We start from the raw sequence: 19,344 nt of genomic DNA, 5'->3' as shown, positions 1-19,344 counted from the left end.
TTACAAATCAAACAATCCAACCAAAAACCCTCCAGTTAGTTCTCCCTGCTTTTCTACCTCCTGACCACTTCATTGGTCCTAGTTAATTGGTCCTTATTTTCTTAAAGGGTATCCATCACACTAGAATACATTATAGTAGAGATTGCATTCTAATGGGATCTTTACCATTTAAAAAAAAATTGATTGGTCAATGGTTTGTCAGGATTGCATGGTTAACATACAAAACAGTATAAATGTTTGTATACTTCACGATGTACAGCAAACACAAAAAGTAGCTTGTAATACAAAGTACAATGCATGACCCTGAACTGCAAGTTCATTTGAATTTCCTTATTCTCATTGGTTTATCTGCATATTATTGAAGTTCCAAGCCTGATTTGGCTTTTACACAAACGCAACAAGAATAAAATGGAGGCTACAAAGAAGTTGCTTGTTTAATGAGCAAGTCATTCATTGAAAGGCATAAAACTTAAGAGATCATGGTTGGAATTTGATATTTATAGAACAACTCTCGATTTTCAGTCAGATTAAAAAGATATTATAATCCACAAAAATAAATCCAAAAGAAAATTAATTCATCATTTTGACTGCAAAATCCAAACCCCAGCTCGAGTTCCAACCTTCGAACATCCAGCGCCTTGGACATCTTCTCTACATGATAATTGCAATTTGTTGTTTAATTAAAGATTTGAACATTGAAATCAAAATTCAAGCAAAAACAAGGAATCCAAACTTACTTTCTCCTCATCAAAGCGATCAAACACCATTGATTTTATTGGAAGATTTCTAGATTTATTTTCCAGAAGGTGGGCGCAGAGAGGCTGAAGGCCCGACTGCAGATAATGGGGCGGGGCGGGTGGAGGACATGGAGCAGGCTGAGCGGAGAGGTTGATAAGGGCTGATACGACAGGAAGTGATGTGATACTAAAATTTTAATCCCTCTTACTCTAAATAAGGGCACATTTCATCGAAAATAGAGGTCTGCAATATTCACAAACGCATGCATTCACAGAACTCAGCACCCAGCCCTGAATGACAGTTAATTGTTTAAGTCAATGGGAGCTGGAGTGCAACTGGCATTCTAATTACATTAAAAGCGAAAGCAGCATAAGGGAGTGACAAACATTTTTAACTTCAAAACTTTCCTTTGCATCAGCTTCTGTAAATCTGTAAATACATGGCAATACAGCTTCCATGCACATTAATTCAATTTGTGGAAGTGGTTTAAGCAGGGGGAAGCAAAGATGTGAATCAATGTGGCTTAAACTAGAATTAGTGTTTCATATGGAAATCACATCTCTCACATCAAACACATGTAAATTGTGAGTAAGACTATGGAAATTTTCATCTGGATTCACTTGGCTAGTAAACTGAAAAATTACTGTTTGGCAGATTTCCAGCAGTATTCCACCTCTGCACCAATCATTAAACATGAAGTGAGAGGGTCCTCAGACAGAGCTTACTGTTTGTCAATGCTAATAATAACAATCCTTGCATTTGACATAGCCCCTTATCATATCGTTCAGATGTCTCAAAGCACTTCAAGAATATATCATAAAGTGAAATGATTGTATATTTTGTGGGTGAAACAAGGCAGCCAACTACACACAGATCATGAGGGGCAAATGATGTAATTGCTGTTAGTGAAATTTTCCACACCTAGCTGAACTTGAAAATCCTTGGCCTTCTCAATGAACACGTTATGAACAATTGTGATAGTGGTATTTTCCCAGCATACCTAGTAAGTTTAGTGAATTCCTATGTGGTGAAGGAGCTAGGTCTGCATTTCTTGTTGAAATAAGTGATGTAAATGGTTCAAGATAAGTGGGTAGAGCTGTATAGCTAATTCACCAAATTTGTGGAAATTAAGAAGTCTCACAAGACAGAAATTATAGACACAATCTTTGAAAAAGGATAATCCTGCTGTCTCAATTCAAAATATAGAATTGAAGCTAGACTTGTGATCCTTGGACATTTTCCACTGAAGCTCCTGAGAATCCACTTCCAAATACAGCAGGATTTGGGCAAGAAACGCTTGTTTTTTTTGAATTTTGGACAAACTAGCTGCCAAATTTATAAAGCAGTTACACTGCAAGGAAACCCTTCAAGTCAGCACAGTTTCTTTTTAAACTTTAATATAGTATGCTCATTTATACTCATTGCCTGTAAATAATTTATAATTTTCTACTTTTGATAAAAGGCAAGTACAACTATTTCAAAGTAAACAACTGTTAATAAAGGCAATATTTTACAATACCAAGTTTACTTAAACTTTGAAAAACAATCTGGGCTAAATTGGTTGAGTAACAGTAAAATACGCATTCATCTCAATTACATGAAAAGACTGTGCTAACTGTACAAAAGCAAGATCCTTCAGCAAAGCTGCTAATCAGCACCAACAATATCACTTGGATAAAGTTTACAAATTACAAAGATAATGTATTATAGCATTTTGCTACGTGCTGCAGTTACATTTACAAAAAGGAGAAGATGTAAGCATAATTACCAGACCTGCTTCCATCAGCTAATAATTGAAGATGAAACCAGCCATGAACAAAGCCAAATGTTGAACATCTGTAGATTTTTTTAAAAAAACACATCTCGGATCTGAGCTCATTTCTCCACTGTTCTAAGAACACTTTTTTTCTTCAATTTGTTTTTAAATCCTTACATTTGTTATAGTACCTTAATGTCGAGAGGACATCCCAAAGTCTTCAATGTGACTGTTTTTATGGGTAATCGGGGCAGCCAATTTGCGCACAGAAGGTCCCACAAACAGCCTTGAACCAAATGACCAATTTTATTTCGGGGACTATTGGCCTGGTTACTGGAAGAAACTCCCTTCTCTTTTCGAATAGTGCAATGGGATCTTTAACATCCATTTGAACAGGCAGATAAGGCATTAGTTTAATGTCTCATCTGAAGGACAGCACCTCTGACAATGCAGCACAACCCCAGTACTGCACTGGAGCGTCAGATTAGATTATATGAGTTCCACGTCCCAACGTGCGACTTGAATCCAAAATGGAGGAGAGAGAGCTTCCTCACCTCAAAAAAAAATGAAGGACCAGTACTGAAGAGATTTTTTTTTGGCCAGCCAGTTGTCTGACACATGCGGAAACCCATTATCATGCTCAAGAGTATCCAAACCAAACTGAGAATTCCACGTATCCCACCTACACATGGAAATCCGAGAGATAGATTGTTGGACTGGAATGTGCACTCTCTCTCTGGAGGTACGTATCCTGCTCCCCAATTCCAGAAAGCATTAGACACAGGTTGGCAAGAGCCAAGGCTTTAGCTTAAGTGTGCTGGAGTCTAACCAGTTAAAACCGCATAGCCTGCTCTTGATATTGCTGTCTTGCAAGCTTTCCCACTGCTTGTCCAGCTAGGATCACCCGACCCGTTAGGGCTTTGGCTTGCAGGGTTAGCAGGAGCTCAGTGGGAGGATTCCCTGCCTTCAGGTGCCTGGTCTGCCCTTCCACTTCCTGCCGATGACTCAGGCTGGCTGTGCTGTCATCAGCAGTGCCCTGGAATACTGTGGACCTGCCTGGCTCAGGAACCAGACTATCGAGAACGTCACTGAGAGCTGGTTCGACTCTTGACATTTCGTTGCCAGGCATGTCACCTTGGAGCCAGTTCAGCTCCAAGGACACTGTAATAAGGCGCCATCTTCAATAAACACCATTTCTCTCCTTGCTCATGAAATTCCATGAATGTAGCAGTCACTAATCAAATTTATATACAAATGCAGTGGCAGGGTTTTCATGGACCAAATGAAAATTAATGTTAGTAATAATTTCACTCAGTTTGTTAACTTGTTTTTAAGATTTAATTTTCTCTTGATGGTGCGAGCTCAACCTGAAGTATATCCAGGGGCATTGGCTGAACTCCATTATATCACCAAGTGATTATTTTGTTCATGTGTGAGCCTGGTCGGTGAATATCAACAGGCTGTTCAACACAGGCAAGCCAACGTATTGTCCACAAACATGCACTATCCACCAGTCACTGAATTGCAATCAGGATAGAACCTGCTTTAGCTCCTCTCTGATACCCAAGCCTTGAGGCCAATTGTAGCATCTCCAATATTGCAGCAGTTGAAATTGGCTAACCCTAAGAATCAAATATGCAGCCTTCTAATCTGTACGGCACAGCTATTATCTATTTGGGTTCTGAGGGTGGGGCGATACTTAAAGTTTCTCTGAGTAGGAAACAGCCAGTGAATGCAAAATAATAAGCAGTTTCATTGTGTGGATCTATAGCAGGAACTAAAATATTCAAACTCAATTGATTTAGGATGATTGCAGTCATCAGTAAAATCCTGTGAGATATCCTTCCGACATGTCAAATGCAAACATTAGCATCATCATCAGAGAAAACTTCAACTTTTTGCAAACTCAAACTTAGATTAAAAAAGTGAAATAACTACAGCATTTATTCTATCTGTCTTCCTTTATAAAGTACTTCTAAAGTCATTGAGCTGGCATTTTAATATTCATCAGCAGCTGACATAATAGTGGCACAAGTTTCTTCACTTCTGGGAGCGGGGCTTTGAGGAGAGGGTAGAGAAAAAACCTCATGCTACATCACTAGATTTTGCGTTTGAGTACACTTTGAATGTTATCGTCACACCTAATGCTCTCCTGATGCTGCTAGGATTGACATCACTCACCATCAAGGGACCAAAGGCTCACAAAGTGACAGATGAATAAATTATTCATGAGGAAGGAATGTATTTTTCAAACTTTTTAAAAAAAACTCAAACATGACTCAAGCCATTCTGTTTCAGAGTTTATCGGAGAGCTGGATTGGTTAGCTAATATCATGCAATATTTATTTTCTATGAGTGTAAGCAGAGCTAAGGTGGACTGCTCCTTTAAACTGCTCTAGTAGGAGTTAACATGCATCACACATTGAGAACTTTCTAGCAGATGAGTGTAATGAATCATGTGTTTTGGAAAAAGCCTTTACTCAATTAGAAAACAACTAGAACAGCTAATTTATTCATTAACTGTTATGACAGGTCAGCACAAGGACACACTGTATGCTTGTGTCAAATGACTTATGTACATTCAGCTGCTTCAATAAAGAACATAATGTGACAGTTCAACAGAAGTGGCCCATTTTCAGTAGATTTAGCTGGAAATTATTCACCTATTGTGACACACTGCTAAATATAATGCCCCTTTTAAGTTGATTCGGTATGTTATTTAGAGTCAGGCTTCAATTTTGAACCATGGTCCTGAAAACATTTAGAGTGCAGTATAAATCAGATTTTATTGCAGGAGATACCAAAAAAAACTTTTAAAAGTTTAAAGAAAAGCCTTTAAAAACTCAAGCTGTGCACATCTGACTAATTGCATGCAAAGAGGTACATTAAATCACAGCCTAGAGCCGTTTGGATGAATGTACAAATCCTATATTTGGCTGCAAATTGCTCTCATATTGGAAACTATGTTGCATTACTCCAGTAGTATAAAAGGAGTTTGGAATACTCATCTAATAATTTGATGATGACATTCCTTACAACAATATCTAATATTTTAAAATAACTTCTAATTTAAACAATTTACATACAGTAGTTGCAAAACTTAAGCCATAAGAAGGATTTAAATTACCGTTGTTTTTAAAACAGAATGACACTGATACGAAACAAATACATGGACTGTGTGGACAACTAAATAACAGGGTCCTGACCCAACTGTCCAGCGCCTTGGGACGTTCTCCCAACGTGAGAGGCGCTCTATAAATGGAATCTTGTTGTAACAGGAAGCAGACAGTCCTAATATAAAGCAGACCTCTTGGTTCAAGAGGGACGAGCATCTTTTCGGTGAATCACGAAAAATACTGACTTGTGGATCATCAGGTTACTTTTGACATCAGGAAGCACACAGAAAGTGATTTTATTGACACTTCCTGCTCATTGCCTGGGCCAATAGAAAAGCACGGGTACACATTTTCCCCAGGCCTCTCGCGCTGTTTTCTCGCTGTCACTTCTATGGCCAGGGCAGCTCCGATCACGCATGAGCAGCAAATTTTAGAATCGCGGAAGCGATGCGTGTGGGAAATCGACTTGTGTGCTGGTGAGTAAACCTCTATAGGAAAAGCAGCTGTGTCACACTACTGCAATGAATTCTCAGTAAGTGCTGTACTGCTCAAATTAAAATATTTTGTATTCTAAACATAACTACATTTTCAGGAAATACATGCCAATAGCTTTAATCAGGGTTGTTTCACTTTTTAGGTTGTCCAAATGTTTTTGTAAATCCCGTGAGGAAGTCAAGGGGCAGCACATCTCATTTTCCGTCTGTCCCTCAAATATAATCGTACTGTATCCAAATAACCTTTATGAAGGGGGGCAGTTGTTTTGCCGCGTTTGCTGTCACACATTGACCATGTTTGCAAGTACACTTTTGATGAGCACATGAAATCTCAGAAACATCGTGAACGCAAGGCAGCAGAAATAAAGACAAAAAATTGAAGTAAAATACTTTTGATATATATATTAAATGAAAATGTATCATTAGTTGCCTTCACTTTAATTTTGAAAGAAAATCTTAACTTGTATTACAAAAGTTAATCTCCTTACTTTTTGAATTTTAAAAGCACATAACACCACAGCAAACAAAAACAAAAACAGAATATTTCTAACGACATCATGAAGATCAATTTTTATTTTGTCCTTCCAAGGTGGATCTCAAAGACAAATTGCTCTGACAATCTGCTTCTCTAGAGCCACTGCATCATCTATGGAGAGGAAAGAACTCATATTGGACTTTGTGCGGTGTTTGACTACTGCTTGAAAAAGCTCCTGCCTTCCAAGACTTTCTATGCAAGTACATGAAAAACGGAGGGACTATTCCAACACCGTCACAGATTTGTAGTACATACTTGAAGGAGTTTATTCCTGAGGATGAAGCATTTTTGAAGAAATATGTTGATGACAGAGATGTGTACTGATTCTAGCAGGTGCAGTGGTCTGGCAGTGCTGGCCCAGCCACTGCAGAAAGACGGGGAGAAGCCTTTTCTTATTGGAGTAGAATTCTTGCAGTGAGTCAACCACACAACTGTGTCACAAGCTCTTCTAAGAGTCTTAAATTTAAAAATGGTTAACTTTGATAACGTGCTTGCAGTTGCCACAGACAGTGCAAACTACACGATCAAAGCATTTAACACAATTCTGTCGGGATTGTTTCCTAACGATATATTACATGCATTACATCTTCTGAACTTGATTTTGGAAATTTGGCCTGTTACACTGGAGGACTTAAACACATTGGTTGCTGTGGTCAAGAAAGTCTTCTGCCAAAGTCCAATGGTCCGGTATCAGTACTTGGAACTTATGGAGCCGAAGGATGGAATTAAACCACAGATGCCAGTCTTTGCTGTTCAGTTGCGTTGGTGATCCTGGGTGAAGGCTGTTGAATATTTGTATGAGTGCTTGCCTATCTTGGCAGAATCTCTTCAAGGAAATGTATTAGAGTGAAAAAACTGAAAATGTTCTTAAACAATAATACTGCAGAGTTGAAAGCCCAAGCAAACTGTCACAGAGCACTCATCTGAGTTCATAAAACTCATTGAAAAATATCAGGCAACAGCTGTGCCTCAGGGCCATAATTTGTACTGAGGGGTGCAAAATTTATATTTGTTTATTGATTTCTGTGCCACTGCTGGAGCACGGAGTACAGACAAAAGACAGTGGAAAAGTTGTCATCCTGTTCTGAGAGTGGGAGAGAGGCACGTGTCAACCTTTTCCAGAGAATCATGTAGTGAAAAGGTGGGACTAATTTTGAAAAAGCATCTATCAATTGCTACCTATAAAGCAGTTCGTATTTTTGATCCTCACCAGCCAGCAACAATGGATACAGAAGAAGACTTATATAGTAATGTGATTCCTGCCCTTTCAACTATTCCAAACTTCAAATGGCATGCTTATAAAGCAGCTGGAGAAAATATTCCAACTAGCCAAACAATTGCAGCATGGTGGGGAGCTCAGCTTGAGCCACACATGAAACTTGCTAAAAATGCAAAAATGTACATCTGTCTACCAGTGAGCACAGCTGACGTTTAAAGGTTATTTTCTGTTTATTCAGACCACCTTAAAAATAATACATAGCCTAACAGAAGAAAATATAAAGATTCTTCTCGTGTTAAAAGTTAACCAGCACTAAATCTTTGGCTGAGGATTTTTTGTTTCTATGAAAATTTGATTTTGAAAAATTCAACAAAATGTGTTGAAACTGCTTTTGCATCTTTTGAAAGGTGTTATGTTCTGTTTTTGTGAAAGAAAACATAAATAAATGTTTTTTTCCAATAGTCTATGATGTGTTATTTCTTTATGTTTAGTTTTCAAAAATGAGAAGAGAAAAAAATGTAGGTTAGCAACAAAATGCATCTCAATAGCACCAATGAATCAATTCTCCACATTTTCGCCCAAACTAAAATTCCTCCTCAAAATTTGCAAAGGGCTCAAGGTTTTGGGATAAATACTTTTATATTAGCCCAGCTCATCAGCTGCATGAGTACAGGAAACCATATCAGAGTACAAACTAACAATGCAAAAGTCGGCCTTTTTTTAAAAAAAGATTGTTATTGTCCATGTCCTCAGGAACAGCAGCCCTATAAGCAAAGCCACTCTATATCAGAGAGGTGAGAGGAAGAATTGGGCTTAAAACAGTCGCTATCAAAAAAGCAACCATTTTCAAAATGTACTTTATTTTATTCCCGAGAAACATTTATACTTCTGGCTTATGCTCAGTTATTTTGGTAGACAATTTTGTGCTAAACAGTTCCATTCAATTATTTCAATAAATATCTGGAGAATATATTTGAATGGTTTGTATTATCTAAAGCAATCCAAATAATTAAAGCTGCTCACAGTACCATGACAATCAGCATTTTATACCAAAGATTTTTTTTAAGGACAAGGAGATAAATCTTTACATCTCCCTGCCAGAGTCTGCAACACTAATCTAAAATTACTGTACGTCATTGTTATTTAGCTGAAATACGAATAGTATTTTCAAAGTTCCTAATTAATTAAATTCACCACACAGATAATGTTAACAGTCATGATAGGACTATGATTCACACTGCAGAAAGCCAAAGGATATTCATAAAAAGTCAATGTGACTTCCTGCAAATGCAAACAATCATTGCAAACTGAATGCTGGATGGTTTTCTTATGCAGCCATTACTTGTTTGAAAACAAATTGCCATTTTTGATTATATTTTGGAATTTTGATTATATTGCTTTAATAAGATGTTCATGGGCTTTTGACTCCCTTTAAATGAATCACATCACTAATCTTGCAAAGTGCACAATGCTACCAGCTGATTGAAGATGACACAATACATGTTCTCATTGTAGATGATCAAACTGATACCAGCCATCAGATTTGCAAAACTTTTACTCAACACTTTCAATACAAGTGTTATTCTGCTCACCTTAAAGTTAGAAATGGGTTATTGTACTTACCATCAATCCGGCTAACAAGCTCCTGTAATGCTTTCACTTTCCGTTGAATCCCTGGCTGTGCAAAAGTGTAGTTGTCCTTGAAAAAAATAAAGAGTTTCATAATGAGAGGCATGGTTTACTTTTACAGGGAGATGTAACAATTTTAAATGTAATAATAATAATCCTTGCATTTGATATAGCGCTTTTCACGTCGGGAGGACGTCCCAAAGCGCTTCACAGAATATACTGTAAAGTGAATTGACTGTATATTTGTGGGCGAAAGCAGCAGCCAATTGCACACAGCAATGTCCCACAAACAATCGTAGATTGAAAATGACCAATTTATTATTGTTTTTGGTTTTTGGAGGGATTATTATCAGGCTCTGTGTGGAGTAAGGAAACCTGCCCAAGGTTTCGCCCTCTGCCTGGAATTGAACTTGGGTCTCTCGCTTGCAAAGCGAGTGCTCTAACCACTGAGCTACAGGACTCCATCTGCAAATGTACTCCATCTGCAAAACCAATTGCACATCAGGTTTCATTATGTGTACATTTGTGCATTAATGACTTCTAGCCTAAGCCATCAAGACACTGTGGATACCAATTTACACAGATAAATAAAATGCTGAACCGCTGCAGAATGTATGGAATTAGCCTCAGACCCGTTTCATGGAAGCTGAATAAGTTATTATTTAATAAAGTATTATTTAACTTCTCATTTACTGCAACTGAAAACATGAAATGTATCTCTTTAACCTCCATTGGTATTGCTACAGAGTATTTAGTATCTGAATCATCAAAAATCTTTTCTATAAATCTCTAACAGACTCTGTGTACAAAATATCATGAAAGAAACACACACTAAAGCTGGTCTTACCACTCACATGCAAATGCCAGCCACAAATGTCAATCCCTTTGCATGTATTCCTCCACATTAATAATGCAAATTGACTTAATTAATTGAAAATGATTTTTTAAATACAGAAAAACTGTGGTTTAGTACCACAAAAGTAAGTTGAAATTAAATATCTTGCTTGTGCCTACATCAAACAGCTGGGTGACAAAGCTGAGTAGTGTACAAATTTTCTCTTGCAACAAAGCCACGTTTCATATTTTAGCAAGTTACTTCGACAATCATTTTCTCCATATCTTTCCTTAGTTCCCAAATAACACACATGTAATTTGCTAACCAGGAAGCCTTCACAGAGGCTCATTGTAGCTCCTTTTTTGGCCTTGCTGGATTGAATTCTCAGAGTAACACCTACTGAAACACTATGTGTCATTTCCATTTTCTACATGAACTACAACTGTGGCCTCCATGAATGAAATTGTTTATTTAGTGACAAGCAACAACTTCCTTTATTTGCATTTATATAACTGCCCCCACGCTACGCTACATGGGGGGGGGGCAGGCGGGGGATATCATTATGTCTGTACTGTGAACTCATAAAGACTGGGAACAAGGTTGAAATACTCAAACCTTTCAACATCCTCTTTGGCAAGTCCATCCAATGAAGTACATATACTTTCCATTTTACTCACAATTTTTTTGTATACCGTTCAATTATCTGTGTTAACTATCCTATGTCAGCAATCAATATTGGTGCATTTCAGGTTGAGGTCTCTTTGTAAGATCTTGGCTGATCAGCTGGTTGCAGTCTTCCCTTTGCTATTCTCATGGCTATAATTCCATTTTCTTTGGGCTTGGATCACCAACACAGAGACTATGGTATTGGTGCCATTCAAAACATTTTAACAGCAGTTACTGCTCCTAACACTGCAGTATTATACAGATTTTAAATGTTATATTTTAACTGCATCATACATGACAGGTACTCAAAATGAACTGCAAATCAAATTTTTAAAATTGGGCAGTTTTCATACTGAAGTTTTCCGAAACTATTTTATAAGGTCAAAACAAATTTATTTAAGGTTCACTACCCAAAGAAAAGTGAGACTGTTCAACTATTTCTTGAAAAGGTTGGAGTACTTGCAATATTGTCAAAAAATAATCCAAAATAAATTTATTTATCAACAGTGTCACTATTTCACTATTGCATTTTAGAACAATATTATAATTGTGAGAGAAACAGGCAATAAAATGTCTTCCCTCAATTAATATTAAATCCAGCAAGGTCAATCTGCAATTAAGTTTAAACAGATGAGAAACCGGAGGGAACAATGAAGTAAGTAACTTATTCCACAAAGGAGGAAAGCCTCATAACTGATTTGAAGTATTAGGTATTAGTTTTTATTATTCATAGATTTAATATTTTTAATATATTGCAAACCTATTTTAAAAAGGAGTGCATTTGTTGATGATACGTTTTTTAAAAAAGAATCTACATTCCCTTAAATCAAAGATTAACTGAATCTTAAAAACTTTCAGGGTTTCTATATTGACTTTGATATAATAGCATGTTCATCATAAAATAAAAATGTTTTGTGCAAAATTGCTAGGAAATAAACATTTTCTGTGAAGATGCGCACAATAAACTTAAGTAATATTCCAAAACGTAAAAAGGCTTTAAAAATGTTTCCAAATAGATATCATTAAACAGTATGCAGAAATAAAAATTAACAAAAAAGGCACGTAGAAAAGTAGGCTTACTGGGCATATTGGCTTGACATGTTTCTTCTTTGTAATTGTTCAGAGTAAGGTTGGATAACTGAATCACCAAAAGGTCAAAAAGGAAACGTTCCGGGCAGTTTCCAATAGGCTGATCAAAGTGTGTATCCAGCCAGACAGCATCAGTATCTGTGCTACTGGCTCCATTAACAAATATCCCTGAGATCTGACCAGCGCAGAACTGCATATGAGCCATATCCAATAACCAACTTTCACCAACCCATCCCCCTCGAGCTACTTGCAAGATGAGTGACCTGGCCTCAATATGTTCTTCCAGTACTATTACCACCACCACAACCACAACCTTACCTAACCACTCAAGGGTCATTTGTGTAGCTGAAACGGCAAAAATATTGGAAACTGGGAGTGCATATATAAAATGTTACTGCTAAAATAAAACTCGTAAAGTAGCTACATTACCAGATTGATGACAAATACTTTTTTTAAAGCATTAAGAGTTTAAGGAGATCGTTTCATGCTTTACCAAAGTTTCATAAAACATATTTAGTACATAGCTTGGAGAGCAGATATGGGATCAGTAAAGTTTAAGTAATTTGTTTAGATTTGCGCCAACATTATTTGGGGATAGAACACTCACATTTCTGTTAAATTTACAAGTGTTTTAGGCAATATCAATAAGAACAACAAAATTACATTGATATAGCATCTTTCACCTCAGGAGGACGTCCCAAGACGCTGGACAGACAGAGTTTCGGACCCCAGCTGGGGGTCAGGGGCGGGGAGGGTGGAGGGCAGGGGGAACCAGCGAGATTGAAAGCACGGTTAAAGTGGTCTTGAGATGGGTCTTGAAGGAGGCAATGGAGGGGGTGAGCTGGAGGGACTGCACGATGGAGTTACAGAGGGTGAGGGCAGAGTGGCAGAAGGCCCGCCCTTCAATAGTGGGGAGAGCGAGGCGGGGATGTGAAGCAGGATGGAGCCCACTAAGCGGAGCGAGTGAACAAGATGGTAGGGGGTTAGAGGTCACAAAGGTAGGGGAGCAAGACCATGGAGGGCTTTGAAGGTGAGGACCAGGATCTTGAACTGAATCCTCTGTGTGATGGGAAGCCAGTGGGAATCATGGGGGTGATAGGGTCACGGAGCCTAGTGCAGGAGAGGGTTCTGGATGATCTGCAGCCTGTGGATGGAGTAGTTGGGGAGGACGACAAGCAATGAGTTTGCATAGTCGAGCCTCGATGTAATGAAGGCACGTATGAGGGTTTCGGTAGCCTGTGGTATGAAACAGTGGCGGAACCGGGCGATGTTGCAGAGGTGGGGGAAGGCAGAACGGTCTTGTCGCAGATGTGGGGTAGAAAGGATAGATTAGGGTCAAACAAGACCCCAAGGTTCCAGACTGGCTTAGCAAGGTGGAGTGTGCAACCATGGATGGTGATGCTGTCAGCGCCTGAGGTGAGGAGGCGCTGACTGGAGCCAATTAGGATTGCCTCGGTCTTGTTGACGTTCAACTGAAGAAAGTTAGCTGTCATCCAGGACTTGATATCTGACAGCCATTCTGTTAGGACAGCAATGGTCCTGGAGTCAAGGGTGGAGGCAGAGAGGTAGAGTTGGGTGTCATCTGCATATATGTGGAAGTTGACCCCATGTCTGCAGATGATGTCACCAAGAGGGAGCATATAGATGTTGAAGAGGAGGGAACCAAGGACAGAGCCCTGAGGAACACCGCACACGATGGTGCGGGGGCTAGAAGAGAAGCCATTTGTGGAGATGAAGTGGAGGCGGTGTGAGAGGTATGATCTGAACCAGTCAAGGACAAAGCCGTGAAAGTTGAGGTTGGAGGAGAGGCAGTGGATGAGGATAGAGCGGTTGACGGTGTCGAAAGCAGGAGAGGTCAGAGGACGAGGAGGCAGAGGGAGCCCTGGCCGCAGCTGGACAGTGTCCTTTGACACTTTGACCAGGGCGGTTTCTGTGCTGTGGAAACCCGACTGGAGGGTTTCGAGAAGGGAGTGGCGGGAGAGGAAGGAGCAAAGCAGAGAAGCAACAATTTGTTCCAGGATCTTGGGAGAGGAAAGGGAGGTTGGAGATGGGGCAGTAGTTTGGGAGTAGAATAGGGTCTAGAAGGGTTTTTTAAGAATAGGAGTGATGACGGCAGTTTTTAATGGGGTGGGAACAGAACCAGAGGACAGGGAAAGGTTTATGATGTCTGTGAGTAGAGGGGCAAGGAGGTGGAGCTGTGAGGTAAGGACAGGGTTAGGGATACACTGTATCAAAAGTGAAATATTATAAATACAGTGTGACCAAAACATTGTGATAACTACCCTATTTTCTAAAAAAATCATGATTTCTTTAAAACTTATTAGACACTGTTATGCCATCATGACTTTTTGGTCACCTTTTATTTATTATATATAATATATATAACACTTTTGATGTAGTACATATCTAATCCATATGTATATATGTGTATATAAAAATACGCATATGTGTATATTTTATATAAACTATGCACATATAAGAATATAAAAATTACGATCATAATAAAATGAATGGAAGCAGCGTTCTATTAATATAACATTTCTATCCTTTTTGCAGAGGTTTAAGCAGTGGAATATATTTGATACATCAATCAAAGCCAGTAACTCCAAGCATAAAACATTTATCTGTAAAATGATATTCCTAATTATACCTTTAAGCAGCGAATGTAAACCTTTTTTTGGAATAGAGTAGTAATCGTTCATAAAACCAGACTCAAAAAGGTAGTAATTTCAAATAGAATTGAATAGATTCTCCATAACTGAATTAAGTCTTGAAGATCTCTTCATTTCACAAAATTGTCAGTCAGCAATACTAAATGAGCCAATACTTTGCAGAGCAAAAAAACATTCTGCAACAAAATTTTACTGTAAGACAATAATGCAACACTTTATGTGCAAATCTAAAATCCTCAGTTTAACAACCATCAACATAATGTCATTGGGGACACAATGGTGAAAGGAATAGACAGGCGTTTCTGCAACCAAAGATGTGACTCTCGCATGGTATGTTGCCTCCCTGGTGCCAGGGTTGAAGACATCACTGAACAGGTGCAAAACATTCTACAGCGGGAAGGGGAACGTCCAGAAGTCATGGTCCATGTTGGGATCCATGACGTAGGGAATAAAAGGGCTGAGATCCTACAGGAAGAGTATCAGGAGCTAGGGAAAAAGCTGAAGAGTAAAGAAGGAGTGCAGAAAGGAGGGCTTCAAGTTCCTGGATCACTGGAGCAGTTCTGGGGCAGGTGGGACCTGTACAGGATGGATGCGTTACACTTGAACAGGGCTGAGACCAATGTCCTCACAGGGAGGTTGCAGGGAAAGGTTTAAACTAATTTTGAGGGGGGAAGGGAATAAGGATGTAGCATTAGAGAGGACAAACAAGTTACACAGAGAGCTGGGAATGACAAATAGCAATGTAATAAGGAGTAATCCAGAAAAAGGAGGGATTAGACAAGGATGAAATGGTCTTGGAGTGCATGTACTTAAATGCACAAAGTGTGACAAATAAGATTGGTGAGCTGCAGACTTGAGTTGCCACATGGGGTTATGATGCTGTGGCAATAAGGGAGGGCTGGATCAAACAAGGGTAGGAATGGGAGCTGAATATTCCTGGCTACAATGTATTCAGGAGGGATAGGGAAGGGGAAAAAAAGGAGGGGTGGTGACAATATTAATTAAAGACACAGTTACAGCCCCGGAAAGGGACAATGTGCTGGAGAGTCCAAAAACAGAATCTATTTGGTTAAAGTTAAGGAGTAGAAAAGAGCTGTAACTGTTAGATATATATTATAGACCACCAAATAGTGGGAAGGAGATAGACGAGCAAATCTGCAAGCAGATTTCAGAAAGATGCAAAGCCAATAGAGTAGTGATAACGGCAGACTGCAATTATCCTAACATAGACTGGCAAAATAACAGTGTAAAGGGTAAGGGAGGGGGAAGCATTCCTGAAATGTGTGCAGAATAAATTTCTGGATCAGTATGTTTCCAGCCCAATGAGGAAGGAAGCAGCGCTGGATCGAGTTCTAGGGAATGAAGTGGGGCAAGTGGAGCAGGTTTCAACAGGAGAGCATCTGGACAACAGTGATCACAACATAATTAGGTTTAGAGTACTTATGGAAAGGGACAAGGAACAATCAAAGGTGAAGATATTCAACTGGAAGAGGGCTAATTTCAGTGAGTTAAAAAGGGACCTAGCCAGGTGGGCTGGACAGAAAGATTGGCATGTAAAACAGCTAATGAGCAATGAGAAGCCTTCAAGGAGGAGAAAGTTCAGGGATAGAACAAAAGTAGGGCATCCAAACCTCCCTGGATGAATAAGAAAATTGGGATTAAAATAAAACAGAAAAAGGAGGCTTATTATAAATGTCAGGTCCAAAATACAGAAGATAATCAAATAGAATAGAGAAAGTACAAAGGAGAACTGAAAAAGGAAATAAGAGAGGCAAACAGATTGTATGCAAAAAGATTAGCAGGTAACATAAAATGGAACCCTAAGGTATTTTATAAGCATATAAAGAATAATAATAATGATCCTTGCATTTGATATTGCGCTTTTCACATCTTCGAGATATCTCAAAGCGCTTCACAGAATAGACTGTAAAGTGTATTGACTATATTTGTGGGCGAAACGCAGCGGCCAATTGTGCATAGCAGTGCCCCACAAACAGTCATGGATTGAAATGACCAATTTATTGTTTTTTTTGAGGGATTATTATCAGGCGTGTGGAGTAAGGAAACTTGCCCAAGGTTTCACCCTGCCAGGAATCAAACCCAGGTCTAAATGATTAGTCAAAGGTAGGGTGGGTCCAATTAGGGACCAAAGAGGAAATCTTCTTGTGGAAGCAGAGGGCATAGCTGACGTACTGAATGAGTACTTTGCATCTGTCTTCACAAAAGAAAAGGATGCAGCCAACGCCACAGTATCAGACGAGAGGGTAGAGAAATTGGATAAGATAATAAACCGAGAGGTGCTAAAAAGGTTGTCGGTGCTCAAGGTAGATCAGTCACCGGTCCGGACGGGATGCATCCTAAGTTACTGAGGGAAGTAAGAGTGGAAATAACGGTGGTGCCAGAGGACTGAAGGGTTGCAAATGTTACTCCCTTGTCGAAAAAGGGGCAGAAAAATAAACCCGGGAACCACAGGCCATCAGCCTAACGTCAGTAGTGGGAAAACTTCTAGAGACTATAATCTGGGACAAAATAAATATTCACTTAGAAAAATATGGGTTATAAAGGGCAGCCAACACGGATTTGTTAAAGGCAAATCACATCTAACAAACCTGACAGAATCTTTTGATGAAGTAACAGAGAGGGTGGTTGAAGGTAGTGCAGTTGTAAGCAATATAGAAGTCCACGGTATTAAAGGGACAGTGGCAGCATGGATACAGAAACGGCTGGGAGACAGAAAGCAGAGAGTGGTGGTGAATGGTCGTTTTCCTGACTGGAGGGAACTCTGCAGGGTCAGTATTGGGACCACTGCTGTTTTTGATCGATATAAATGTCCTGGACTTGGGTATATGGAGTACAATTTCCAAGTTTGCAGATGATACTAAGCTAGGAAATAGTGAGGAGGATAGTAGCAGACTGCAAGAGGACAGAGACAGATTGGTAAAATGGGCAGACATGTGGCAGATGAATTGTAATGTAGAAAAATGCATTTTAGGAGGAAGAATGAGGAGAGGCAATATAAGCTGATGGTACCATCTTAAATGGGGTGAAGGAACAGAGAGACCTGGGGGTTCATATAAGTAAATCTTTGAAAAAAGCATATGGGATACTAGGGGCATAGAATACAAAAGTCAGGAAGTTATCATGAATCTTTATAAAACACTGTTTAGGCCTCAGGTAGAATACTGTGTTCAGTTCTGGGCCCCACACTTCAGGAAGGATGTCAAGGCATTGGAGAGATTTATCAGGATGTTACAAGGAATGAGAAACTTCAGGAGAGGTTAGAGAAGCTAGGATTATTCTACTTGGAGCAGAGAAGGTTAAGAGGAGATTTAATAGCAGTTTTCAAAATGATGAGGGGATTCAATAGGGTGAACAAGGAGAAATTATTTCCACTGGCGGCTGGGTTGGTAACCCGAGGACACTGATTTAAAATAGTTGTTAAAAGAAACAGAGGGAAGGTGAGGAGAATTTTTTTTAAACAGTGAGTTGTTCGGATCTGGAATGCATTGCCTGAATGGGTGGTGGAAGCCAATTCAATAACAACTTTTAAGAGCGAAGTAGATAATTATTTGGGGAGGACAAGTTTGCAGGCTGTGCGGACAGAGCGGGGGAGTAGGATTGAATTGGAAAGCTCTTTTCAAAGAGCCAGCACAGACATGATGGGCCGAATGGCCTCCTTCTGTGCTGTATGATTCTATGAAAAGAATAAACCATCAGTTTAGTAAAAGTGAACACACATACGCTGACAGAATGATTGTCAGATAACCATATACTCATAACCTAGAAATTATGCTTTATGTGATGAACCAACACAATCTGTTGAAATTTCCAGTTGCCATAAAATCATGGTTTCGGAATTATTATTTTACAATTTCATTCTTTGAACTTCTCTTATATAGGTGAGGAGGAGAAAGAAAGGAAAAGAAGCTCCTGCGTTGTGCCTTAGTTATTCGATACTGTATTATTATTATTACCTCAATACCTCATCACCTGCTAGTTAAAGCAGTATTCAGAACTCTGAGACACTACCCGTGTGAAGGGCACTACGTAAATGCAAGTTGTTGCTGTATATGTGTGCACCCCCTGCTTTGGTTTTTATTGGTTGCAACAATAAAAGAAACAAAGCCAAAAAACTCTTCTCTTTTGGCTCTATAGGTTATATAGGTTATATAGCTATAATTAAACACATTATTTTTAACCTTTTTTTTAAAAAAAGTGTACGAGTAGATAAAGCACCCATTCCTTAATACAGAAATCAAAAATGGCCTGCATAAGCTGTTCAAATTAGAAACTGCAGCAGCAGAACCAATACTGAATCCAATGCTGAATATTTAACATATGAGGAAAAGGCATAGAGAAAGTAATCCTGCCAGCCATGTTTACTGTAGCAATCCAGTATTTAATCTAGTTAAAACTATTCCTATTGATGTATTACTAAAAGGAGGTATGGAAGAATCTATGTCCCCTACAAAAAAAAGTCACTACATTTTACTGTCAATCTTGTGAAGTGTACTTCTTGTGTAAAGAGAGATGATCTTCAAAATGAACTGGAAAGAACTTGAAAAAAAAAGCATTGAGACATCTTGATAATGTGA

At 38.9% G+C, this 19,344-nt stretch overlaps 1 protein-coding gene across 3 annotated transcripts in view; it reads right to left on the bottom strand.

Annotated features, from left to right (window-relative positions):
• The window catches only part of tbc1d22a (TBC1 domain family, member 22a), a 237,953-nt gene that overhangs the window by 102,034 nt on the left and 116,575 nt on the right, over positions 1-19,344 (bottom strand). For 2 of the 3 annotated variants that reach the window (XM_042334835.1, XM_007890990.2), the window contains exon 11: positions 9,482-9,557. In XM_042334835.1, the coding sequence (XP_042190769.1) occupies positions 9,482-9,557 (76 nt within the window). Of the gene's footprint in view, positions 1-7,433; positions 7,466-9,481; positions 9,558-19,344 lie in introns of those variants that run through there. The other variant, XM_042334834.1, reaches the window with a different exon arrangement.

This window comes from Callorhinchus milii, unplaced genomic scaffold (genome assembly GCF_018977255.1).
Source record: "Callorhinchus milii isolate IMCB2004 unplaced genomic scaffold, IMCB_Cmil_1.0 Scaffold5, whole genome shotgun sequence".
Lineage (NCBI taxonomy): Eukaryota > Metazoa > Chordata > Chondrichthyes > Chimaeriformes > Callorhinchidae > Callorhinchus > Callorhinchus milii.
This window is presented reverse-complemented; position numbering and strand designations above follow the sequence as displayed.